Raw genomic sequence first — 23,640 nt, forward strand, 5'->3', positions numbered from 1 at the left:
GATTCTATTATAATCAACAGTTCATTCTGTTCATCAGATTATTTATTCACTTGATTCTTAGATTCACTTGTTGATAGATGCATATTTGTTGTTCATAATTTGTATCTTTACCTTTTTCTTCCTCTTCCTCTTCTTAAAGGATACCTTTCAGCATTTCATATAATCCTGGTTTGGTGGTGATGAACTCCTTTAGCTTTTCCTTATCTGTGAAGCTCTTTATCTGACCTTCAATTCTGAATGATAGCTTTGCTGGATAAAGTAATCTTGGTTGTAGGTTCTTGGTATTCATCACTTTGAATATTTCTTGCCACTCCCTTCTGGCCTGCAAAGTTTCTGTTGAGAAATCAGCTGACAGTCGTATGGGTATTCCCTTGTAGGTAACTGAGTTACTTTCTCTTGCTGTTTTTAAGATTCTCTCTTTATCTTTTGCTCTTGGCATTTTAATTATGATGTGTCTTGGTGTGGTCCTCTTTGGATTCCTTTTGTTTGGGGTTCTCCGCGCTTCTTGGACCTGTAAGTCCATTTCTTTCACCAGGTGGGGGAAGTTTTCTGTCATTATTTCTTCAAATAGGTTTTCAATATCTTGCTCTCTCTCATCTTCTGGCACCCCTATAATTCTGATGTTGTTACGCTTGAAGCTGTCCCAGAGGCTCCTTACACTATCCTCGCATTTTTGGATTCTTTTTTCATTTTGCTTTTCCCGTTGGATGTTTTTTGCTTCCTCGCAATTCAAATCATTGACTTGATTCTTGCGCTCCTCTGGTCTGCTGTCGGGCGTCTGTTTAATATTCGTTATTTCAGACCGTGTGTGCTTAATTTCTAGTTGGTTCCCCAATATAAGATCGAGGGTCTTATTAGTTTTCGTGTAGAGCTCATTAAGTTTATCGGCAGCTTCTAAACAGTTCTTGAGAGACCTTAAAAGTGTGGTTCTGAACTCTACTTCTTCCATTGACAATTTTGTCCTGTTTCTTTGTCTCCGCATTTTGTTATGCTTCCTTGGTGCACCCCCTAGTGGTCTTTGTTCGCAGTCTTATAGATAAATCTTGATTGTAGCTAATTCCAGGGAGGGTTTGACCTCCAGGCCAAGTGGCTATGAGAATCAGCTGTGTCAGCAGTGAGAGAACTTCTGTCCTTTAGGGAGGTGCTAATCTAGCCTTTGCCCGAGGCTATCCGGCAAATGCCTCTGTGCAGGGCTTGGGCAGGGCGGGTCGAACAGGATCAACAGGGTGGGCCGGCGAGAGCAGTTATGGCGGCTCTCAGTCCTGTCCCCAGGGGCTCTGCCTCTCTGAGTCCCAGCACCCACTGCGAAGCTCGGAGAGAAAGCTGCACTCGCTCTGACCGAAGCCAGACAGTTCCGCTTCCCCCGTTTGAGCCTGGGTCCCTAAAGACTCGCCTGTATCTGGAGCTCAGAGTCTGCGACTCCCTCCCGATTGAAAACAACAACCGCGCCCTCCGCCGCCAGCCCGCTCCGCGCACTCCGCACCTCAGAATTTGACTTCAGCACTGCGCCTCCTCTGAGTGTCCGTATGCGTTTCTCTTTCCTCCTAGTTGTAGGACTTCCACTCAGCCAGCGTTCCTGTGGTTCTGGGTGATGTCCCTTCCGTTTTTTGGTTTCACTTTTGAAGTAGTTGTTCAAAGCAGCAAACTCCGGCGTTAACCTATGCCGCCATCTTCTATTAAAATTTTTTTGTTGTTAATCCTCACCCATGAATATATTTTCCATTGATTTCTGGAGAGAGTGGAAAGGAGGGAGATGGAAGGGGGAGGGAGTGGGAAAGGTGGGAGAGAGAACAGGTGGGGGAGGTGGAGAGAGAGAGAGAGAGCAGTGGGAGAGAAAAACATTGATTGGTTGCCTCCCACACATGGAACATGCACTGGAAATCCAACAGCTGACCCTTAGGTGGGCGGGCCACGGTTCTAACCTTGTTCTTACCACTGGCCCGGACTAATTTGTTATATTTTGAATGTCCAGGGGCACTTGGTTATTATCTGATATGAGAAAAAACCTGTATGTAATCCTTGTTTCATAAATGCAGTGTCTTCTCCTACCTCCCTGAAAACTTACTCAAACTTCTTCTATTTCTCATCATTGCTAGTTGAATAGGTTTGAATACCTTTTTTTTCATTTGTTTTTACTTTGGTTTCTAACTTTCCAATTCAATGCTTTCCTGGTCAGCCCCAACACTTTTCTTCATATGTAAGAGCAAATCACTAAGTTTTGGGCTGGTTTATGCCAAATATTACCACCGTAAACAAGTATACTTAGAGAGAGGAAGGGAGAGGGATAGAGAGATAGAAACATCCATGAGAGAGAGAGGGACATCATTGATCAGCTGCCTCCTGCACGCCCCCTACTGGGGATTGGGACAGCAACCTGGGCATGTGCCCTGATTGGGAATCAAACCAGGTACCTCTGGGTTCCTGGGCTGACACTCACCTGCTGAGCCACACCAGTCGGGTGCAAGAACACTTTCTAAGGAACAGAAACAACTGCGTTTATTAACAGTTGAAGTGCTGACTCGCATCTGTCAGCCTGGTTGGGTGGTAGACTAGTTGATTCTGTTCTAAGGTGACTGGGAGGAGACCTGGGCCTCCCAGATGCCAGCCCTCTGTTTTCCTGGGACCAGAGGTTCTCTAGAGATGGATCCTTCACCCTCCTCCTGGGGTGACCCCGACTGCAGGAGGGAGAGGACGGCCTGGGTCCTGACCGTGTTTCCAGTCTCCTGGCTCTCACCACCTTCCTCTGAGCTGGGTGACCCTCTCCAGCTCCTGCAAGACCTGAGTGGCCTGGGTCCCTCACATTCAAGGTGGCCCCATCTGCATGTGTCCTGCACAGAGAGGTGGCTTCACCCAAGCACCAGAACAGGGGGTCGCACTTCTCCCCAAGCCCCTCTTCTTCATCCCCTCCATCTATTCCCAGGGCCCCTCACCGATGCCGTCTCCTCCTTCTTTGCTGTGAGCTGGTGTCGTGCATTTGCCTGCTGCTGTGCTGTCCCTGAGGCTGGGTCTGGGAGGATGGGCAGGTCAGCCGGGCCCTCCCCCCCCCCCTGCGTCACTGGACTGCCACTCGGTTCCCATTCCCACAGCTTTATGGTACCAGCTGCCTAGTTTGCCTCACTCTGCCCTGTGGCTTCCTGGGACGCTCCCACCTGTATTTTCCTCCTGGCAAACTTGGGGGTCACATTGAATGTTACAGACTTGTCTGCTGTTCACATTCTATTGGGATTTTGGAAGAGTTGATATTGGATGACACCGTCTCTTGTTAACAACATTGAATGACATTTTATTTCCTGTGAGTTTCCTCCTCAAGGAAGTTTTGTGGTTGTCACGGACTCTAGATTAGGAATGTATGGACCTGGCCATGAATGGGGTCTCTACCATATGGCATCGCATTAGATATGCCTGAGGTTAAAGATGAGTTTCTCCTTCTTTCTCTCATGATTTGTGTGTAAAACATTTGTCTTCCATCTAGACACCTTTGGAAACTTAATCTTCAAACCTTTTCATTGAGGCTTTTGGCTCTTCTGTAAGGAAGATCGTATTATCTGCCAATGATAGTCATGACATTTCCGCCCAAGACCCTCAAACCTCTTGTTTCTGTTTCGGGCAGATCTTCTCCTAATGCCCAAATGCCGTCTTTGTCCCAGGTCTGGCCCAGCTGGTTGTCGCCCAGCCTGGTGCTGGGGGACGGGAAGCCTGGGTCCAGCATCAGGCTGGACGTTGGGACCTGTGGCCTCTCGCTGACACCGCTGTGACTTGCCTTCCTGTCATCTGGGCTGGGATCCAGCCCGAAACCCACACCCACTGTTGAGGTGGGTGACGGTGGGGGTTCTGTCCAGACCAGAGGCAGGGAGGAAGCCCCCCCTTATCACCCAGAGGTCTCGCCCCTGGGCCTGTGGGACTTGCTGGGTCTGGGAGCCCAGCCCCTTCCCTCCTGGGTGCTCCCTCCCCCCACCATGGGGCCCCCAGCCATGTTGGATCTTGGTTGTTTCCTGTCCAGATCCCCAGTGTCCCCTGAGGATTCTGGGTGCCCCCGGAGACACCAACATCTCAGCAAGGATGACAGGGACTCTGGCCCCAGGAGGGAATGATGGGTTTCTAGAGACCTGAGCTCTCTAAGTGCTGCAGAGCATCCCTGATGGTCTCCTCACTGGGCTCACGGGGCACAGAGGACCGGGCAGTGGGTCAGGAGTGAGGGATCCCCTCTTCCTCCTCCTCTCAAACCACTGTCTGGTCCTGTCCCATGCTCGGTGGAGAATGATTCTCAGAATGTCAAAGGGTAAAAAAGTCTGTCCCTGGCAGGTGGCCAGCCTCTGCCTGGGGTTGTTCTTGGAGGACACAGCTTCTCCATTGAGAAAGTAGGGAGTGTGAGAGGGGTGTTGGCTCCCAGCGCTATGGGGGTGCAGGCGTGTGCAGGAGGTGAGGAGATCTAGCATCAAATTGGCACCTCTCACACCCTTTCCTGTGCATTTTGACAAAGCTTGATCATGCATCGGATGTATGGGGACAGCTGAGCAGATGTCTGAGTGTCCTGGGGCGGCCGTAACAAATGCCACAGACCTGGACCTTTAAACAAAACTTGCTTCTGTCACAGTGTTGGAGGCCGGAAGTGTAACATCCAGGTGTCAGCAGGTCCCACTCCCTCCAAAGGCTCCAGGGAAGCTGCCTCCTCCATCTCATGGTGTTGCTGGCAAACTGTGTCTGCAGGTCCAGCGAGTCTGTCCTTTTTGGGGGACACTGTGAGTCTCAAAAGAAGGAGGGGGACTGGGGCGCACTGGGCCTGCTGCTCTCCTCCCCCACTCTTGGCTCAGGTGCCAGCCCACAACCCATCCGTGCCCCTGCTCTGTGTTGTTTCAGAGCGTCTGATTATTTATCATTTATTTAGTTCCTCACCCGAAAACATGCTTATGGATTTTAGGGAGAGGAAGGGACAGAGAGATGTGAGAAACATAGGTCGTTTGCCTCTTGTACACGTCCCGATCGGGGAAAGAACCCTCATCCTAGGTATGAGGTCTGACTGGGAATTGAACTTGAGACCCTTCAGTGTACAGGACAATGCAAAGCATCTCATTTCTTTCTTTTTCATGTGCAAACTGTCATCTTATCACTGAAATGTCTCCAGCACCAATATTTTTATTTTTGTTAATCCTCACCCACATATATTTTCCATTGATTTTTAGGGAGAGTGGAAGGGAGAAGGAGAGACAGAGAGAAAAATCAATGTGAGAGAGACACATTGAATGTTTGCCTCCTGCATTAACCCCAACCAGGGCCGGGGAATCTGCAACCAAGGTATGTGCCCTTGACTGCAATTGCACCTGGGACCCTTCAGTCCACAGGCTGACACTCTATCCACTGAGCCAAACCAGCTGGGGCTCCAGCACCAATACTGAGTGTCTTCTCAGAGAGGAAACACCATGTTTCTTATCTGATAGCCGGTCTGCTGGTCACCACTGGTCCCACTGAAGAGATAAGCCCTGCCTCCTCCCATGTCCCACCCCAAAGGAGGGCAGCTTCCCCTTGGGCCAGTCTGGGCAGGAGGATAAAGGGGCTCAGAGGGCCCAGGACAGAGGCAGACAGACCTGGCATGGTGAGGACACTGCTCAAAGCCCCATCCTCTCCCTTCCCAGGCTGTGTCCCCGCCCCACATCTCCTCACTGGCTCTCCTCCCTGCCCTCTCCCCCTGCAGATGCTGTGGCTGCTGGTCCTGACTCTCCCCTGTCTGGGGGGCTCCGTACCTGTGACCTCAGGTGGGTCCTGACCCCCAAGCCTGGCTTTTCTCCAAACCCCTGACTCTGACCTCTCAGAGTCCGTCCCTGGGATGGGTGGTGATCCTCCTCTGAGGGTGGCTCTGGGAGGGACTGAGGATGGGGCCATGCTGAGTGCCGGGCAGTGGTGCCTGGGTCCCTGATGGCTCCTCCTCTGCTTCCCCAGATCCCGGCCCAGGGACTGAGCTGGTGGGCATCGTGGGGGGGCATGCTGCTGCCAATGGGGTGTGGCCGTGGCAGGTGGGCCTGTGGTTCTGGAATCAAACAAAATCCCGGTGGATTCTCAGGTGTGGGGGCTCCCTCATCCAACCCCAGTGGGTGCTGACCGCTGCCCACTGCATTCCAGGGTAAGTCCCTCCTCTGCCAGTACCCAATGGGGGTGTGGGGGGGATGGACAATGTCGGGAGGCATGTGATGTGTGTTGGGGGCAGATCCTGGGCTGAGTGGCTGCAGACCCCCCACCAGGATTCAGCTTCCTGGCTCTCCCCTTGCCCACCACAGAGGGAAGGTCTCTGGGCTCTGAGGGGCTGGCCCACTCCCTGCCACAGCCTCTCAGAAGCCTTTGGCCTTCTGTCCCCAGGAGAAACCCAGAGACTCGGCACTTTAAGGTCCAACTAGGACGACTGAGACCCTCATACAGTGACAGTGTGCAGGTGGCCAGGATCATCCGCCACCCCAAGTACAGGCTTGAAAAGAAAGCAGAAGGTGGGGCGGACGTGGCACTTCTCAAACTGGAGGCCCCCGTGGGACCATCTAACCTCGTCAGGTGGATCCGCCTCCCGCCAGCCTCCCTCTCATTCCCCCCAGGCACACGGTGCTGGGTGACTGGCTGGGGTGACATTGCTTTTGAAGGTAAAAACCAGAACCAGGATGACACCTGGGCGATACAGGGGGCGGGCTGGGCTTTACAGAGGAGGCTCAGCTGGGGTCTGAGCTGGGGTCCCGCCGGGGTCTCCCTTGGGTGTAGGAGGCCGACAGCTTGAGAGGAGTCTGTCAGGAGCGGAGACCAAAGTAGCAACAGTGAGGCATGGCCATGGGCATCTTATTATTTTTTTAAATATCACCCAGGGATATTTCTTCTAATGATTTTTAGAGAGAGTAGAAGGGAGAGCGATAGGAAACATTGATGTGAGAGACATATCTGTTAGCTCCTTCCCGACTGGGGCTGGGGATTGAACCTGCAAACCAGGTACTTGCCCTTGACCAAGAATCACACCTGGGATCCTTCAGGCGAGTGCTCTCACCACTGAGAAACACTGACCAGGGTGCCATGGGCATTTCTCTCCCTCACTCTGTACCAGGCCATGTCCTCCCGTCTGGGCGTCCCCGTTCTCCCTGAGTCTCGATAGTGGGATGGAGGACGAGGAGAGAGAACTTCAGTGACGAGCTCAAGGATTCACTATTAAATGGACAAAGTCGAAGTTGACAGTAGAGCCGCTCACTCTGCATTTCCTGGGGAAAGGACCTGCTCTGATTTTTCCCAATAAAAATTATTTGTGGATAAAAATATATTTCTCTGTTTCTTTTTGGATCTTGGTGCCCACAGTGTCAGCCTAGATTTTATGGGCACATTGGCCTGGAGTGAGCCCAGAGAGTTGGGGTCTTGGGTGACTCCCTGGATCCCACTGGGAGCACTGAGGCTCAGCGTGTGGTTCTAGAACCGGCGGCCTGTGACTGTACGCCCCTCAGGACCACAGGCTCACTGAGCTTCTTCTCACAGAGCCGCTGCCACCGCCCTACAATCTGCAGGAAGTGGAGGTCCCCATCGTGGCGGATGAGATCTGTCGACAGCAATATGGCAAGGTTATCAGGGAAGACATGCTGTGTGCCGGGAGCCGGGGCCGGGACTCCTGCCAGGTGAGACCCCCAGACTGTGGCCTCCATCCACTGCTCCTGCCTGCAGTGGCCCTGAGTACTGACCACCAGTCTCCTCTTCCCACAGGGTGACTCTGGGGGTCCCTTGGTCTGTAAATGGAGGGGCACCTGGGTCCAGGTAGGCGTGGTGAGTTGGGGGCACAAGTGCGGTCTTCCCAACTTTCCTGGAGTCTATGCCCGAGTGACATCCTTCTTGCCTTGGATCCGCGGTCATATTCGTTCCTCTCCTTGAGCCCGGGGCCGGGCAAGGATGCTGCCCATGAAATGAAGACAGGCCCACAGGGTGTCTGGCGGACCCTCCCTGCTCCCTCCCAGTGCCAGCTCTTCATTGCACCTAGCGCCCCCTCCAACCCTCCTACCTGCCCCCACCTGCTCTGAGATCCTCCTGCCTCAGCACCTCCATCAGCCTCTCTCCCCTGACAGGCAAAAGGGAGTGGTGGGATGTGCTCTGAAGTCCACAGGCACTGCAGGACTCCTGCCTCCTCCCCACCCTCTGGAGCTCATTAAACTGCATGAAAAACTGCTCTGGACTCAGTGCACTTACCTGTGGGCACGGCCAAGGCGGCCAGTGGGCGGTCCGACTGCTGGGGGAGCCCAGGCTCTGGGAGGTGGACCAGGTGGGATGGGCAGCTATGGCTGCAGCTGGAAGAGGGCGACCTGGAGGCTCTCTTGGCTGGGGTGGAGGGGAGTCTGCTGCCCGGGGCTGGAGGCCACAGCCCGGGGGGCCGCCCCCAGAGGGTGCAGACCGTCCCTCTCCCTCCTTCAGTCGCAGTCAGTGTGTCATGGAGGCTTTAATGACCTGGACGTGGCCGCCTGCAAACAGGAGGTGCTGTGTTTCCATGGTCACCGCTGATCCCTCTGACCCGGGGGCGCTGAATCCCCATTTTCCAATGTGATCAATTCCTGGGACCAAATGAAGTGCAGTCTCATTTCCACGCAGATCCTCAGTCTCACATTCTGAGCTTCTCCCGAGCAGGGCGGACCTGCAGAGGTCCGGGACCAGCCAGCCTAAGTGACTGCCTGTCCACGAGGCCCTGTGAGTAGGTGGCTGCCAGGTGGTTCACACACATCCAGGTCCCCTGTGTCCGGCAGGAGGGTGTGGGCTGCCTGCCTTGCATTGGGTTATGGGGGACTGTGAGACTTTGCAGGGCTTTCCTCCCTAGGTGAGGGTGTAGTCAGACCTTTAGTGTTTCCAGGAGTAAGATTGAGGGTCTGAGTCACTCAGAGGCCAGCGCTCCCAGGGGAGGGAGAAGGACCTAGAACTTGGTGGTGGAAGGAAGGCTGGAGTGAGACACACCAGGGCGTGCGGCTGTGTCTGCTGGCATGGCCACGGGGTGGACCCACAGGGCTCTCTCTCCAGAGGATGAGAGGATGGGATCAGGGCTGCTGTTCACCCGCCCCCTCCCCCCACACACACACTTGCCTGGAATCACCACCCTAGCACTTGGCTTCCTGGGCTCAGCAGTAAGGGAAGGTGGGCGGAGCCAGATGCCTAGGCTGGAGATGGACAGGAGGGCCTGTTGCCTCAGGTCTCTGAAATCTGTTCTGACTGAGCCCTGGGCCCATAGTGGTGGGCGACACTGAAGCAGCAGGGCTGTGTCCCCCAAAAGAGACCCCTGCAGGCCAGGTCAGTGCCCATGGGGACCCTGGGAGGGCCCACAGGCCTTGGCCTCTTCCCCTTGTCTGAGGGGAGAGAGGCACCTTCAGGGCTTGGAATGGAGACTCCATGCAGGGACATGCACTTCCAGGTGGACATCACACCTCAGTCACCACCAGGCTCTCCCCCTGTGTGGGTCCTGGGGTCGCAGTGACAGCCCACGACTGGGGAGTGTGGGCTTAAAACAACACACATGCATCCTCTCACCGGCTGGAGGCCAGGAGCCCGCAATCAAGTTGTTCTGGGGCCACAGCTCCTCCCAGGCTCCTGTCTCCTGCAGCTGATGGTGATGCTGGGAGCCTTGGTTGGGGAGGAACCCCTGGACCTCCACCCCGTCCCCCACACCCCTCTGTGCTCTCTGCATCCTCACCTCTTCCTACAGGGAACCATCATTGGATTTAGGGCCTCCCCCCTCCTCTCTGACCCCATCTGAACTGGTTGCATCTGCACTTATTGCTAAAGCAGGTCAGGTTCTGAGGGACTGCGCTGGTCCACACTGACCCCCTCACTGGTGAGACTACAGGCCACCAGGCTGTGTGCTCCTGAGAGGGGGAGCGTGCCCCTGAGGAGGCAGGGCCTGGCCACAGGAAATCTTTAGGAGCCCCACGGCCGAGCACCCAGGGCCCCCATCAAAACAACAGGCCAGTGAGGGCCTCTGCCCCTCTCAGGGAAGCAGCGTGCTCCCACCTCACAGTGCGCTCCAGCCCATGACGCTGGCCCCAAAACAGGCTGCCGGCTCTGAGTGGTCCCAGCGCTGGACAGGGCTCTGCTGCAGGTCCGGCTGCGCTGGCGTCACAGGTCCCAGCAGACACGATGGTGGTAAAAGTATTGGTGATGGGCAAGCCCCGCGGGTGGCAGGACAACGCAGGCCATGCAGCCTGCACTGAGGACTGTTCCTGAGATGTGAGTGACAGCTGGTGTCTGGGTACATTGAGCTCCTTGTGTCTGGAGGCAATGATACTGAGCACCAGGCAGAGGCAGGGCTGCTGTGTCACAATGGGGGGCAGGGGAGGTGAGGGCCCTTGGGTGTCCCTTGCCAGCCCCTCGTCAATGTGATGGCAGGTGGACACGTGCAGCCACCCGGCCTGAGAAGTCCCTGTGACCAGAGCTCAGCTTCACCGGGGTGGGGGTCTGGGCCGTGCTACCAGGTAAGTCCCAGAGTCACGGTTAGTAGCAAAGGGTGGGACCCAGGTGGACAGTGGAGGGGCCCTGTCGGCCTCAGTTGTACCCTGAGCCTCTGCTTCCCAGTTTCCTGGGCAGGGACTCCGGGGTGGTCCTGCGGCGCCTCCTCAGCACACGAGGCAGAAGGCGGTGGACGCTGCCCGACACAGAGGCGGGCCAGGTCCCCCTTCAGGGCAGGAACTGATGGGAGGCCTGGCAGTTCCTCTGGTTGCCTCGCCCTGGCAGGTCCCTCTTGGCGATCGCAGGGAGAAGCAGGGCTGGCACTGTGTCCCAGTGGGGGCCGTGGCCTGGGTCTCCCTGTGGGCTGGTCAAGGTGTCATCAGCCTGCATTGTGCTCCTGCCTCGCCCTCTGCCCAGCTTTGTTCCGCCCACCTGCCTCCAGGGTGCCTCTCCCTGACTTGTACCCGCATGAAAGTCGGTCTCCATGCAGCTCCCGAGAAGCACCCTGCAGGGGGCAGTGTGCATGGCCTCAGCTGGTGGCAGTGAGGGTGGCCACAGGCCAAGTGCCAGGAAGATGGCATGCTCTAGTCAGATGGTGGCGAGCTCCCCGCTGCCTCACAGGGTTCAGCGGATTCAGGGGCTGCCCTGTGGCTTGAGGGGCCCAGCAGCAGCTCTGGGGCTCTGCCTCCCTGTGCCCGCCTGCCTGGGCCCAGCGCTCCGGGACTTCTTCCAGCAAAACTGCACCCTCTTGGCAGCTTTCCTTGCTCTGGCCGCCGGCCTGGCTGTGCTTTGTGGCTGAGATCCGTGCAGCCAGAGATGGCTGCTGCTCAGTGACAGCAGGTGGCAGGTCCAGGGGAGGCAGTATCAGGGCCCAGCAGCAGCTCCTCGCACCTGCTTACTGACCCTGGGGTGGGCCTGAGAGAGGAGCAGCTCTATGCCCATGGCCCAGCCAGGGGGCCCCTACCTGCCCTTCCTGTGCCAGGGGGTGAAGGGGTGCAGAGAGGGTCCCAAGGAGGGTCCCTCCAGGTGAGGATGCCGCTGCTCAGACCCCGGCTTCTCCATCCCCACACGGGGACCCCGGCCCCTGGTGGTCTCACCCAGGCCCCTGCCATCCCCGCAGATGCTGTGGCTGCTGTTCCTGAGCCTGCCAGGACTGGGGGGCTCCGTGCCCTCGTTCCCAGGTGAGTCCTGACTCCCTGTCCCCATCTTCTGTTCAGGCTGCCCAGGCCCCTCACCGTCAACTCAGGTGGGCCTCCTTGGTTCGTCCTGCCAGAGACTGAGTGCGAGGGGCCCTGCTGGGTCTCTGAAGGCGTCCCCTGTGTTCCCAGGTCCCCTCTCAGGGAGGCAGCAGGGTGGCCCCGTGGGGGCGCACAATGCCCCCGCTGGGAGATGGCCTTGGCAGGTCAGCGTCCGACGGTACAATAAGGAGCTGGAGCTGTGGCAGCACCTCTGTGGGGGCTCCCTCATCCACCACCAGTGGGTGCTGACGGCAGCCCACTGCATCCAGCGGTGAGCCACACAGCCCGAGGCCCCCTGGCAGGGGTGGGGGTGGGAAACTCACAGAGGGCTGATGGGAGGGGAGCTGTGGGCAGGGCCCGGGGCCTCGGGGAAAGACACAGTTAGTGCAGCCCCAGCCCTGCTGCTGTGCCCAGACTGGCCCTGCCCTGGAGGCTCCTCTGAGAGGCTCCTGGTCCCTCTCCCCAGGGAGGACTGGGAGGCCTATGGCCTCAGGGTTCAAGTTGGGCGGCTGAGACTCTATGACCATGACACACTGACAAATGTGACCAAGATCGTCCGCCACCCCAAGTTCAACCAGAGCCTGTCTGCAGAGGGGGGCTCGGACGTGGCCCTGCTGAAACTGGAGGCCCCTGTGACGCTCTCTGAGCGCATCGGCCTGGTCCCCCTCCCTCCTGCCTCGCTGAGGGTCCCTGAGAGGACGATGTGCTGGGTGACCGGCTGGGGTTACAGCAGCCTCGGAGGTAAGGCTCAGGGAGCCCTGCTGGGCATGTGGACACAGGGCAGCCCGCTGGGCGTGTGGACACAGGGCAGCCCGCTGGGCGTGTGGACACAGGGCAGCCCGCTGGGCGTGTGGACACAGGGCAGCCCGCTGGGCGTGTGGACACAGGGCAGCCCGCTGGGCCTGTGGACACAGGGCAGCCCGCTGGGCGTGTGGACACAGGGCAGCCCCCTGGGCGTGTGGACACAGGGCAGCCCCTGGGCGTGTGGACACAGGGCAGCCCCTGGGCGTGTGGACACAGGGCAGCCCCTGGGCGTGTGGACACAGGGCAGCCCGCTGGGCGTGTGGACACAGGGCAGCCCGCTGGGCGTGTGGACACAGGGCCGCCCGCTGGGCCTGTGGACACAGGGCAGCCCGCTGGGCGTGTGGACACAGGGCAGCCCCCTGGGCGTGTGGACACAGGGCAGCCCGCTGGGCGTGTGGACACAGGGCAGCCCGCTGGGCCTGTGGACACAGAGCAGCCCGCTGGGCCTGTGGACACAGGGCAGCCCGCTGGGCGTGTGGACACAGGGCAGCCCCCTGGGCGTGTGGACACAGGGCAGCCCGCTGGGCGTGTGGACACAAGGCAGCCCGCTGGGCGTGTGGACACAGGGCAGCCCGCTGGGCGTGTGGACACAGGGCAGCCCGCTGGGCGTGTGGACACAGGGCAGCCCGCTGGGCGTGTGGACACAGGGCAGCCCGCTGGGTGTGTGGCTGTGGCTTTGCTGACAACATTTTATTCTCTGCAATTTGGGGGAATCCTCCACCTTTTTCTTGTGGCAAAATGTGCACAACATTATACATGACATTGGTCAGTGCGCGGTTCAGTGGTGTTCAGCACATTCACCGTGTTGTGCAGCCTCAGCACCACCATCTCCAGAACTTCTCATCCTCACACATGAAGCCTGGTCTCCATGACACGGTCACTCCCCCTCCCCAGGCTCTGCCAAGCACGGGGCTACTTTCCTCTTCTATGCATTTACCTGTTGTGGACGTTTCATGTAAATGTGAGTCATGCAACGTGTGGCTTCTGCGTGTTTGCCGTCTTTCACGTAGCATGACGCTGTCAGGCCCAGCTGTGCTGTAACCTGTGTCAGAACTGCATTGCTTTTTGTGGCCGAGGAACGTCCCACTGGGTGGAGGGAGCATTTTGTCGTCCTTCCTGAACACGACAGACCGTCTCCACCTTTTGGCTGTGAGTCACGCTGCTGTGACCTGTGTGTTCAGGCACCGCCAGGGAACCTGTTCTCAAGTCATTAAAACATTTTTCAATGACAGTTTCTATTCAATATTATTTTGAGTTAGTTTCAGGCGTACAGCATGGTTAGACAATCATATACTTTACAAACTGTCGTTCCCCCCCAATATTTCCATACCCCCCGGGCACCATCCACAGCTATGACAACATTATTGAGTATGTTCCCTAATCTGTACTTCACATTCCCTGTGACTGTTTTGTAGCTACCAATTTGTTTCTTTTAATCCTTCCTTTTCCCCCTCGGACAACCACCAGTCTGTTCCCTGATCTATGAGCCTACTTCTCTTTTGTTTGTTTGTTTTATTCTTTATTTTCCACATATGGGTGAAATCATATGGTATTTGTCTTTCTGTGACTGGCTTATTTCACTTAGCATAATGGTAAGGTTTCTTTTTTATGGCTGAGTAATATTTCATTGTACATACAGGATGCGGCAAAAGTAAGTTTATAGTTGTTCATACGGAAAATAATACAATAATTAGTAAATAATAATACAAGAAGAAACTCTGTATTTCGCCTACTCATAACCGTAAGCCTACTTTTGCTCCATCTTCTTTGTACCACCATGTTTTTATCACTTGTCTATTGATGGGCACTCGGGCTGCTTCCACATCTTGGCTATTGTACATACGCTGCAATGAACATCGGGGTGCATACGTTCTTCCCAATTATGTTTTGGGTTTCTTCAGATGTACATGCAGAAGTGGAATGGTGGGGTCATAAGGCAGTTCCATTTTTAGTTTTTTGAGGAACCTCCACACTGTCTCGCACAGGGCTGCACCAGTCTGCATTGCCACCAGCAGCGCGTGAGGGCTCCCCCTTCTCCACACCTTCACCAAAACTTGTTGCTTGTTGATGTAGTGATGACAGCCATTCTGACAGGTGGGAGGTGACATCTCATTGTGGTTTTAGTTTGCTTTTCTTTAATGATGAGTGACATTGGGCATCTTTTCATATGTCTGTTGGCTTTCTGTATGTCCTTCTTTTGCTATTTATATCTTATTTTCTACAATTTAATTTATTGTGATGACATTGGTTAACAAGATTATAGAGGTTTTCAGTGTGCAGTTCTATGGTACATCTTCTGTACCTTGCATTGTGTGCCCATCACCCAAGATCACATCTTCTGTCACCTGTATTGACCCCTTTACCCTTTCCTCCCACCCCACCCCCTGTCCTCTGGTAACCACCATACTGTTATCTGTATCTATGAGTTTTGGTTTGTTTCTTTTTCTTGTTTGTTCATTTGCTGCTTTCAGTTTTATATTCCACGTGTGAGTGAAATCGTATGGTTTTTACCTTTTTCTGTTTGACTTATTTAATTTGCATGATATTCTCAAGATCCATCCATGTTGTCCTAAATGGCTGTATGTCATGTTTTCTGATGGCTGAGGAGTATTCCATTGTAAACTTGTATCACACCTTTATGCAATCATCTAGCAAAGAACACTTCCGCCGTTTCCATCTTGGCCACTGTAAACAATGCTGCAGTGAACGTAGTGGTATATACATATATATTTAAATATATTTTTATTGATTTCAGAGAGGAAGGGAGAGGGATAAAGAGAACGAAATATGAATGATGACAGAGAATCATTGATAGGCTGCCTCTTGCATGCCCCCTACTGGGGATCAAGTCTGCAACTCAGGCATGTGCCCTTGCCCGGAATTGAACTCGGAACCCTTCATTCCCCAGGCTGACACTCTAGCCCAGGGGTGGGCAAACTTTTTGACTCGAGGGCCACAATGGGTTCTTAAACTGGACCGGAGGGCCAGATAGAAGCATGGATGGAGTGTTTGTGTGAACTAATATAAATTCAAAGTAAACATCATTACATAAAAGGGTACGGTCTTTTTTTTTCAATAGTTTTATTCATTTCAAACGGGCCAAATCCGGCCCGCGGGCCATAGTTTGCCCAAGGCTGCTCTAGCCGCTGAGCCAGACCAGCTAGGACAAAAGAGAGCCTTGCTGAGTAAAAGTAGTCTTGGTTGTAGAGTCTTGCTCTTTATCACTTTAAATATTTTGTGTCAGTCTCTTCTGTCTGAAATGTTTCTGTTGAGAAATTGGTCTTATGGGACCTCACTTGTCAGTAACTGTCTTTCTCTTAATGATTTTAAGATTCTGACTTGGTCTTTAGCCTCTGCCATTTTAATTATTATGTGTCTTGGTGTGGGCTCTTTGGGTTCATCTTGTTTGGGACACTCTGTTCTTCCTGGTCTTGTATGTTTTTTTCTTCGCCAGGTTGGGGAAGTTTTCAATCATTATTTATTCAAATATGTTCTCACCCCTTGCTCTCTCTCTCCTTCTGGTGCCCCTATGGTGCAAACGTCATGCTTTCTGTTGTTCCAGAGCAGCGGTTGCCAAGCTTGTGGACCTCACAGACCACCAGTTGGTGACCACTGTCCCAGAGGTCCCTTACACTATCCTAATTTAAAAATCTTTTTTTCTTTTCACTACTATGATTAGGTAATTTCTACTACCTTGTCATTTAACCTGCTGACTTGATTTTGTGCTTTATCTAATCTGCTATTGATTCCTTGTAGTGTAGTCATTTCAGATCTCATATTTTTCATTTCTGACTGTTTTCTCTTATGGTTTCTAGTCCTTTCTTTATGCTTACTGTCTCTTAATTGCAGTCCTCACTGAGCTCATCCACCCTTCCCCTACGTTCCTTGAGCATCCTTAGGACCATTGTTTTGAACTCTGTATCTGGTACATTGCTTGTTTCCACTGCGTTTAGTTCTTTTTCTGGGGGTTTCTCCTGTTCTTTCTTTTGTGGCATACTTCTTTGTCTTCCAATTTTGGCCGCCTCTCTGTATTTGTTTCTCTGTGTTGGGTAGATCTGCTATGTCCCCAATCTTGGTAGGGTGGATTTTGGAGTACATGTCCTGTGGAGCTCAGTGGAGCAGTCTCCCTGACTCCCTAAGCTGGGTGCCCCCAGAATGTCCCTGGTGTGGGTTCGGGGAACCCTGCTGTTGTAGTTGAGTCCTGATTGTTGTTGGCCTGTGGTAGGTAGGGTTGGTCCTCAAGCTGACTGACTGAGCACTGACCCCGATCACACTGTATGAGCTGCTGTGAGTAGGCTGACCCCATGAAGCAGAATTTGCCCCAGCAGGGTCTGGTGCCTACGGAGATCTGCCTTTGAGTGTGCCGCTTGTGGAGCTAATTGGTTGAACTCTGCTGTGGCTGGTTCTGGGGCCTCCAGGGAGACACTGTGGTGCAGGTCAAGGTCAGACACTGCCTGTGACCAATCCTGGGCTGCCTGTTAGATGCTACAACATGATACACCGTTGGTGGCGCCCTCTGCTAGGCCTGGGTGCACGTGGGAGGGGCCAAGCTGCATACTGAGGTGATTCCCAGCAATACCAAACCTGCGTCAGGACACAAAAGGCCCAAAGCACCCCAAAATCTGCCTCTGCCTGCCAGTTGCCATAAGGCTCAGCCAGTGATAGAGCCTCCAGCTAAGCTAGGTGCCCAGAAATGTCCCTTGTGTGGTGAGGTGAGCCCTGCTGTGGTAGTTGAGTTGCATGAGGTAGTTTCTCAATGAGTCATTGGGTTGGAGCGAGTGGTGTTTATCAGGTTGATACAGATTCAAACTCAGTGCCAGTGCTCGGTCTGACACCACTCAATAAAAGTCTCAGGGCACACCAAGGCCAGACACCACCACCACCCACCAACCATCTGAGGTGTTCAAATCTTTGCAGTGGGGTCGGGTTTCTGGGAGTTATCAGGGTGAGGCCAGTAGAGTTCATCAGGATCACACAGATTAGGATTTGGCAGTGAGGTGGGAGGGCTGTGCACAGTGGAGCTAGTCAGGTGCCTGGAGAAACAGCCCTCGCCTCAGGGACACACAACTCTGTCTCTCCCTGTGTGTCTCCAACAGCCCTGGAGTCTGCTCAGACCTCCTCCAGAGCTTCTGAGAAAGACTGTGTGGGCCCAGGCTGGTTGCAGCTGGCAGACTCCCCTGCAGGGCATGAACTTGGTCGGGTGAGCCTACTGGCAGCCTGGAGTGGGGGGGAGGTACGTTCATTCCCCCAGGCTGATCCCCTATGGAGGGAATGTTCAACTCAGGAAAGATGGCATCTGTCGGCATGTGGGAGAGGGACTCAGCCCTGGATAATGGAGGCTGCCCCTCCAGCCCTCTCCCCAAAGTCCTACAACCAATCTCTCCCTGGGTGACTCCTGTCAACTCTGGGCCATGTCGCTCTGCTGGAGCCCAGTCAGGTTGAGTCCCTGCCAATGAGATGTTTGTGCACTGGCCCTTTAAAAGGGCATCTGGGTGCCTGGAAGTTTCCAGTCTCACTCTGGCAAGTGCAGTCCCCACGGATGGTCACAGTCAGATGTTGTGTAGCTCCTGTTCCAGGCACTGGTCTTCCAGGCAGGGGACTCAGGATGGGGTGGAGACCCCTCCCTTCTCAGAGGGGACCTTTGCAGCTGAGGTGTCCCTCCTAACTCTCAATGCAGCCCTTTCTGTGTCTCCACCCTCCCTGCCCTCTAATTGTGGCTTCTTCCATGTTTCCTTAATGAGGAGACCTCTTTTCAGCCTGTCTTCAGTTGGTTATTCAGGTTGAGGGTCTATAATTTAGTTGTGATTCCGATTTGGTCCTAGGAGGAGGTGAGTGTCACTTCCTCCTACTCTGTCTCCATTTTGGATCCCTGTTTTCCGTTCTTTGGGGTGCAGACTAGGAGTGGGAGTTCTGGGCCATGTGCTAATTCTACATTTGGTTACTAGAGGGGGCATTTCTTGTTGAGCCTACATGTGTGCAGAGCTGGGGTTTCATGATCAGATTCATGGACACTGAGGACACAGGTGTTTGCTCTGCCAGGCGACAGGCCCTCCCGTGGCTCTGCCTGGGTGCTCCCCACGCCCCGTGGGGGTGAGTGGACCTGGATTGTCCTCCTGAGGATGAGCCAGTCTGGGAGCGAGAGGCAGGTCCCTAAATCAGAATGAAAACCCAACCCATCAGCGCAGAAGTGTTTCCTTCCTGCTGTGATGCATTTCTCTGGGATGAGCCCTGATCCCTTGCTTTTCAAGGAGAACAATCCTGGAATAACACTCTCAGGCCTGTGCAGCCCAGGCTGTGGGTGATGAAGTGCTGCGTCCCAGAACTGAATGGGTGTAGTGGATGCTGGGAGCTCAGTCCCAGGGCAGGTGTAACTGTTCTACACCCAAGAGTCAGGGCCTAGAAGGACTGGAAACAGTACCTTGCTGTTGGGAAGGAGCAGAAGCCTGGACCAGCCCTGGTTCTCAACCAGCCCCTCCCCACAGCTCTGCGGCTCTGGCCCTACCAGCTGCAGGAGGTGATGGTTCCCATTGTGGGGAACAGGGTCTGTAACCAGCGCTACCAGAACTCTTCCACCAACACTGGCCAGATCATCAAGGATGACATGCTCTGCGCTGGGAGTGAGGGCCAGGACTCCTGCCAGGTGAGCCCCACATGCCCCGTCCTCTGTCCTCTATCCCCTCCTGGCCCAGGGGAATCGGGACTCAGAAGCTTCATGCAGTGGCCCGTGTGGAGATGATCACTGAGTCCTGCCTCTCCCCACAGGGTGACTCCGGGGGCCCCCTGGTGTGCAGCTGGGAAGGCACCTGGGTCCAGGTAGGGATCGTGAGCTGGGGATACAGCTGTGGTCATCGCGACTTCCCTGGGGTGTATGCCCGGGTGATGAGCTTCATTTCTTGGATCCGGAAGTATGTCCCTCTGCCCCCTGGATCTTAGATGAGGCCAGGCAGGGTTCCCATGATGGGGAGACCCTGAATCTTCCTTGTTGACACCCCTGTTCTTTCCCAGTTCCAGCCTCATCCTCCCACCTCACCCTTCCTCTCACCCTCCACTGTGTCAAGAGCCTCCTGCCCTCTGGGTCTCCTCCTGTCCTGACTTTGGGGTGGAAGACACAGGAGATGCTCCGCAGGCTGGTGCTCTCACAGTAGGGGGGCCAGGACAAGGGGCCTGGGCCCATGGCCTCCTGCTCACCCCCTGATTCCTATTAGACTTGGAAAAGCCACTCCAAGCCGTGGCTGAGATAGTGGCATGGACTTATCATGACGGTGACGGAGGGCGCAGTGGGGTCTCCCTGAGAGTCCCCGGGTCCCAGGTCTCCGTGTTCGGTATGAGGAGGTTTCCAGGGCTCAGTTCCCTGTGATGGCATTTCTGGGAGCTCATGCGGGTTATGCTTGTCCCAGTGTCCCTCCCTCCACCCCTCCACTTCCTCTTCCTGTCTTCCTCCCCTCCCTCCTTCCCCTGCTTCTTATTTTCCTTTTCTGCTCTTCTATGTTCGTCTCTCTCTATTATTTCTTACGTGTTACTTCCCTCCTCTCCTCCTTCCCTCCCTTAATTATCCTTGATCACATGTGCCCAGCATGGACAAGGTCTCGGGGGCAAGGAGTCCCTGAGTGGGTTCCTGGGCCCCTGGAACCCACAGGGAGGTGAGGACAGACATAAACACAGCACTGCAGTGAGTGTGGGACACGGTGTGGAGGTGAGTGCTGAACACAGAGCTGCAGTGACACAGGATATGACCATCCAGCCTGGACCTGCCGGGAGGGTTTGATGGGGCTGAGCTGCCAGGCCCAGCTCATGAAGCATGAGCAACGGTCGGCATTAGGGGGAAGGGGCTCCGGGCAGAGGGACAGAGGAGGTGGGGATAGAGGAGGTGGGGACAGAGGTGGTGGGGACAGAGGAGACGGGGACAGAGGAGGTGGGGACAGAGGTGGTGGGGACAGAGGAGGTGGGGACAGAGGTGGTGGGGACAGAGGAGGTGGGGACAGAGGAGGTGGGGACAGAGGTGGTGGGGACAGAGGAGGTGGGGACAGAGGTGGTGGGGACAGAGGAGGTGGGGACAGAGGAGGTGGGGACAGAGGTGGTGGGGACAGAGGAGGTGGGGACAGAGGAGGTGGGGACAGAGGAGGTGGGGACAGAGGTGGTGGGGACAGAGGAGGTGGGGACAGAGGAGGTGGGGACAGAGGTGGTGGGGACAGAGGAGGTGGGGACAGAGGAGGTGGGGACAGAGGTGGTGGGGACAGAGGAGGTGGGGACAGAGGTGGTGGGGACAGAGGAGGTGGGGACAGAGGTGGTGGGGACAGAGGAGACGGGGACAGAGGAGGTGGGGACAGAGGTGGTGGGGACAGAGGAGACGGGGACAGAGGAGGTGGGGACAGAGGTGGTGGGGACAGAGGACACGGGGACAGAGGAGGTGGGGACAGAGGAGACGGGGACAGAGGAGGTGGGGACCGAGGTGGTGAGGACAGAGGAGACGGGGACAGAGGAGGTGGGGACAGAGGTGGTGGGGACAGAGGAGACGGGGACAGAGGTGGTGGGGACAGAGGAGGTGGGGACAGAGGAGGAGAGGACAGAGGAGGTGGGGACAGAGGAGGTGGGGACAGAGGTGGTAGGGACAGAGGAGACGGGGACAGAGGAGGTGGGGACAGAGGTGGTCGGGACAGAGGAGGTGGGGACAGAGGAGATGGGGACAGAGGTGGTGGGGACAGAGGAGACGGGGACAGAGGAGGTGGGGACAGAGGTGATGGGGACAGAGGAGTTCGGGACAGAGGTGGTGGGGACAGAGGAGACGGGGACAGAGGAGGTGGGGACAGAGGTGGTGGGGACAGAGGAGTTGGGGACAGAGGTGGTGGGGACAGAGGAGACGGGGACAGAGGAGGTGGGGACAGAGGTGATGGGGACAGAGGTGCTGGGGACAGAGGTGGTGGGGACAGAGGAGGTGGGGACAGAGGTGGTGGGGACAGAGGAGACGGGGACAGAGGAGGTGGGGACAGAGGAGGTGGGGACAGAGGTGGTGGGGACAGAGGTGGTGGGGACAGAGGAGGTGGGGACAGAGGAGACGGGGACAGAGGATGTGGGGACAGAGGAGGTGGGGACAGAGGAGGTGGGGACAGAGGTGGTGGGGACAGAGGAGGTGGGGACAGATGAGGTGGGGACAGAGGAGGTGGGGACAGAGGTGGTGGGGACAGAGGAGGTGGGGACAGAGGTGGTGGGGACAGAGGAGACGGGGACAGAGGAGGTGGGGACAGAGGTGGTGGGGACAGAGGTGGTGGGGACAGAGGAGGTGGGGACAGAGGAGGTGGGGACAGAGGTGGTGGGGACAGAGGTGGTGGGGACAGAGGAGGTGGGGACAGAGGTGGTGGGGACAGAGGAGCCGGGGACAGAGGAGGTGGGGACAGAGGTGGTGGGGACAGAGGAGACGGGGACAGAGGAGGTGGGGACAGAGGTGGTGGGGACAGAGGTGGTGGGGACAGAAGAGGTGGGGACAGAGGAGACGGGGACAGAGGAGGTGGGGACAGAGGTGGTGGGGACAGAGGTGGTGGGGACAGAGGAGGTGGGGACAGAGGAGGTGGGGACAGAGGAGACGGGGACAGAGGAGGTGGGGACAGAGGTGGTGGGGACAGAGGTGGTGGGGACAGAGGAGGTGGGGACAGAGGAGGTGGGGACAGAGGAAACGGGGACAGAGGAGTTGGGGACAGAGGTGGTGGGGACAGAGGTGGTGGGGACAGAGGAGGTGGGGACAGAGGAGGTGGGGACAGAGGTGGTGGGGACAGAGGTGGTGGGGACAGAGGAGGTGGGGACAGAGGAGGTGGGGACAGAGGAGACGGGGACAGAGGAGGTGGGGACAGAGGTGGTGGGGACAGAGGTGGTGGGGACAGAGGAGGTGGGGACAGAGGAGGTGGGGACAGAGGAGGTGGGGACAGAGGTGGTGGGGACAGAGGAGGTGGGGACAGAGGAGGTGGGGACAGAGGAGACGGGGACAGAGGAGGTGGGGACAGAGGTGGTGGGGACAGAGGTGGTGGGGACAGAGGAGGTGGGGACAGAGGAGGTGGGGACAGAGGAAACGGGGACAGAGGAGTTGGGGACAGAGGTGGTGGGGACAGAGGAGATGGGGACAGAGGAGGTGGTGACAGAGGTGGTGGGGACAGAGGTGGTGGGGACAGAGGAGGTGGTGACAGAGGTGGTGGGGGCAGAGGAGACGGGGACAGAGGTGGTTGGGGCAGAGGAGACGGGGACAGAGGAGGTTGGGACAGAGTTGGTGGGGACAGAGGTGGTGGGGACAGAGGCTTGAACTTGGAAGAGATTTGGGGGGTGGAGGACCATTCACAAAATGAGCTTGAATGTTGGCTTGATTGGTTTTCAACATCAGCATCTCAGTAACAGAGGAATCATGAAAATCCCCATAAAACATGAAAGTGCTTCTTGTTTGATGGTTTGAGAGCCTCCAACTTCAGAGGCTCATTAGAGATTGAGATCCCCTTGTTAGGAACGTAAAAACCTGTCTGGAAAAACTAAAACGTAGTATTTGTACATAAATAACTGAAAGTTTTCTAAAATCAAAGAAAAATTGTGAACCTTCAGTGGAAAGTGCCCTGTGAAAATTCAGCAGAATAAACACAAATAAATTTTATACCTAAACCCATTGTAGTGAAACTGCACAATGTCCACATGAAAAGCCCACAGAGACGAGTGAGAATTTAACCTAAAAGGAAATGACTATCAGACACAGGGGATTTCTGATCAGCAACAGGAGGAGGAAGGAGAACCGGGAGCAATTCCTTGGAAGTGGTGAGGAAACATCACCATCAACATAAAATTTTATTCCCAGATAAACTGTCACACAATATTGAGGAAAAAATAGTGATATTACAAAACAGAAGACACGAACAGTGTCTTATCACCTGCAGGCCCTCATTAACAGAACTACTTAAGGATTTATTCCAGGAAGAAGAAATACTAATTCGGAGGAATGGTGTGTGACACAGGAAACAAAGCATTAATGGGATACACACTGCATGGCATTCTCCAGACACACCTGAGTGGCCATAAGCACTGACTGGCCTCCTTCACAATCAGAGGAAAACTGAGGGAAATAAAGGACAGGCAGTGTCAAACTCATCAGGTTGTAGAAAATGAAAAAGTGCAAAAAAAACACATGTTTGCAAAGATGTTGAGAAATGAG

The 23,640-nt window shown here is 55.4% G+C and overlaps 3 protein-coding genes across 3 annotated transcripts; 2 read left to right on the forward strand and 1 right to left on the reverse strand.

Moving 5' to 3' along the window:
* Positions 1 to 5,330: 5,330 nt before the first annotated feature.
* On the forward strand, positions 5,331 to 8,137 carry LOC132232884 (mastin-like). Its single transcript, XM_059692594.1, has 6 exons — positions 5,331 to 5,590; positions 5,690 to 5,750; positions 5,935 to 6,115; positions 6,349 to 6,620; positions 7,489 to 7,625; positions 7,711 to 8,137. The coding sequence occupies exons 1-6, from the start codon at positions 5,588 to 5,590 to the stop codon at positions 7,873 to 7,875; spliced, it is 819 nt and encodes a 272-aa protein (XP_059548577.1). The 5' UTR covers positions 5,331 to 5,587; the 3' UTR covers positions 7,876 to 8,137.
* A 3,405-nt stretch (positions 8,138 to 11,542) lies between these two features.
* LOC132232569 (mastin-like) lies at positions 11,543 to 19,397 on the forward strand. The gene is made up of 7 exons (XM_059691943.1): positions 11,543 to 11,589; positions 11,649 to 11,668; positions 11,763 to 11,931; positions 12,127 to 12,389; positions 17,196 to 17,209; positions 18,934 to 19,104; positions 19,227 to 19,397. Exons 1-7 carry the CDS (start codon positions 11,543 to 11,545, stop codon positions 19,395 to 19,397), a joined length of 855 nt encoding a protein of 284 aa, XP_059547926.1.
* Positions 19,398 to 20,392: 995 nt separating this feature from the next.
* Positions 20,393 to 22,513, reverse strand: LOC132232333 (uncharacterized; the record flags this gene model as incomplete). Its single annotated transcript, XM_059691820.1, has 2 exons — positions 20,393 to 20,802; positions 21,604 to 22,513. Coding segments are annotated over 2 exons (1,320 nt in total), but the record flags the coding sequence as incomplete, so codon positions are not given.
* Between the last annotated feature and the right edge of the window lie 1,127 nt (positions 22,514 to 23,640).

The sequence above is a fragment of the Myotis daubentonii genome, chromosome 4 (genome assembly GCF_963259705.1).
Source record: "Myotis daubentonii chromosome 4, mMyoDau2.1, whole genome shotgun sequence".
Taxonomy (NCBI): Eukaryota; Metazoa; Chordata; class Mammalia; order Chiroptera; family Vespertilionidae; genus Myotis; species Myotis daubentonii.

Coding starts and splice junctions, on each gene's coding strand:
- LOC132232884 (XM_059692594.1), top strand. Junction 5,751..5,934: donor CTCCGTACCTGTGACCTCAG/GTGGGTCCTGAC, acceptor CTGCTTCCCCAG/ATCCCGGCCCAGGGACTGAG. Junction 7,626..7,710: donor GGGGCCGGGACTCCTGCCAG/GTGAGACCCCCA, acceptor CTCTTCCCACAG/GGTGACTCTGGGGGTCCCTT.
- LOC132232569 (XM_059691943.1), top strand. CDS start 11,543: ATGCTGTGGCTGCTGTTCCTGAGCCTGCCAGGACTGGGGGGCTCCGT. Junction 11,590..11,648: donor CCAGGACTGGGGGGCTCCGT/GCCCTCGTTCCC, acceptor CAGGCTGCCCAG/GCCCCTCACCGTCAACTCAG. Junction 11,932..12,126: donor GCAGCCCACTGCATCCAGCG/GTGAGCCACACA, acceptor CCCTCTCCCCAG/GGAGGACTGGGAGGCCTATG.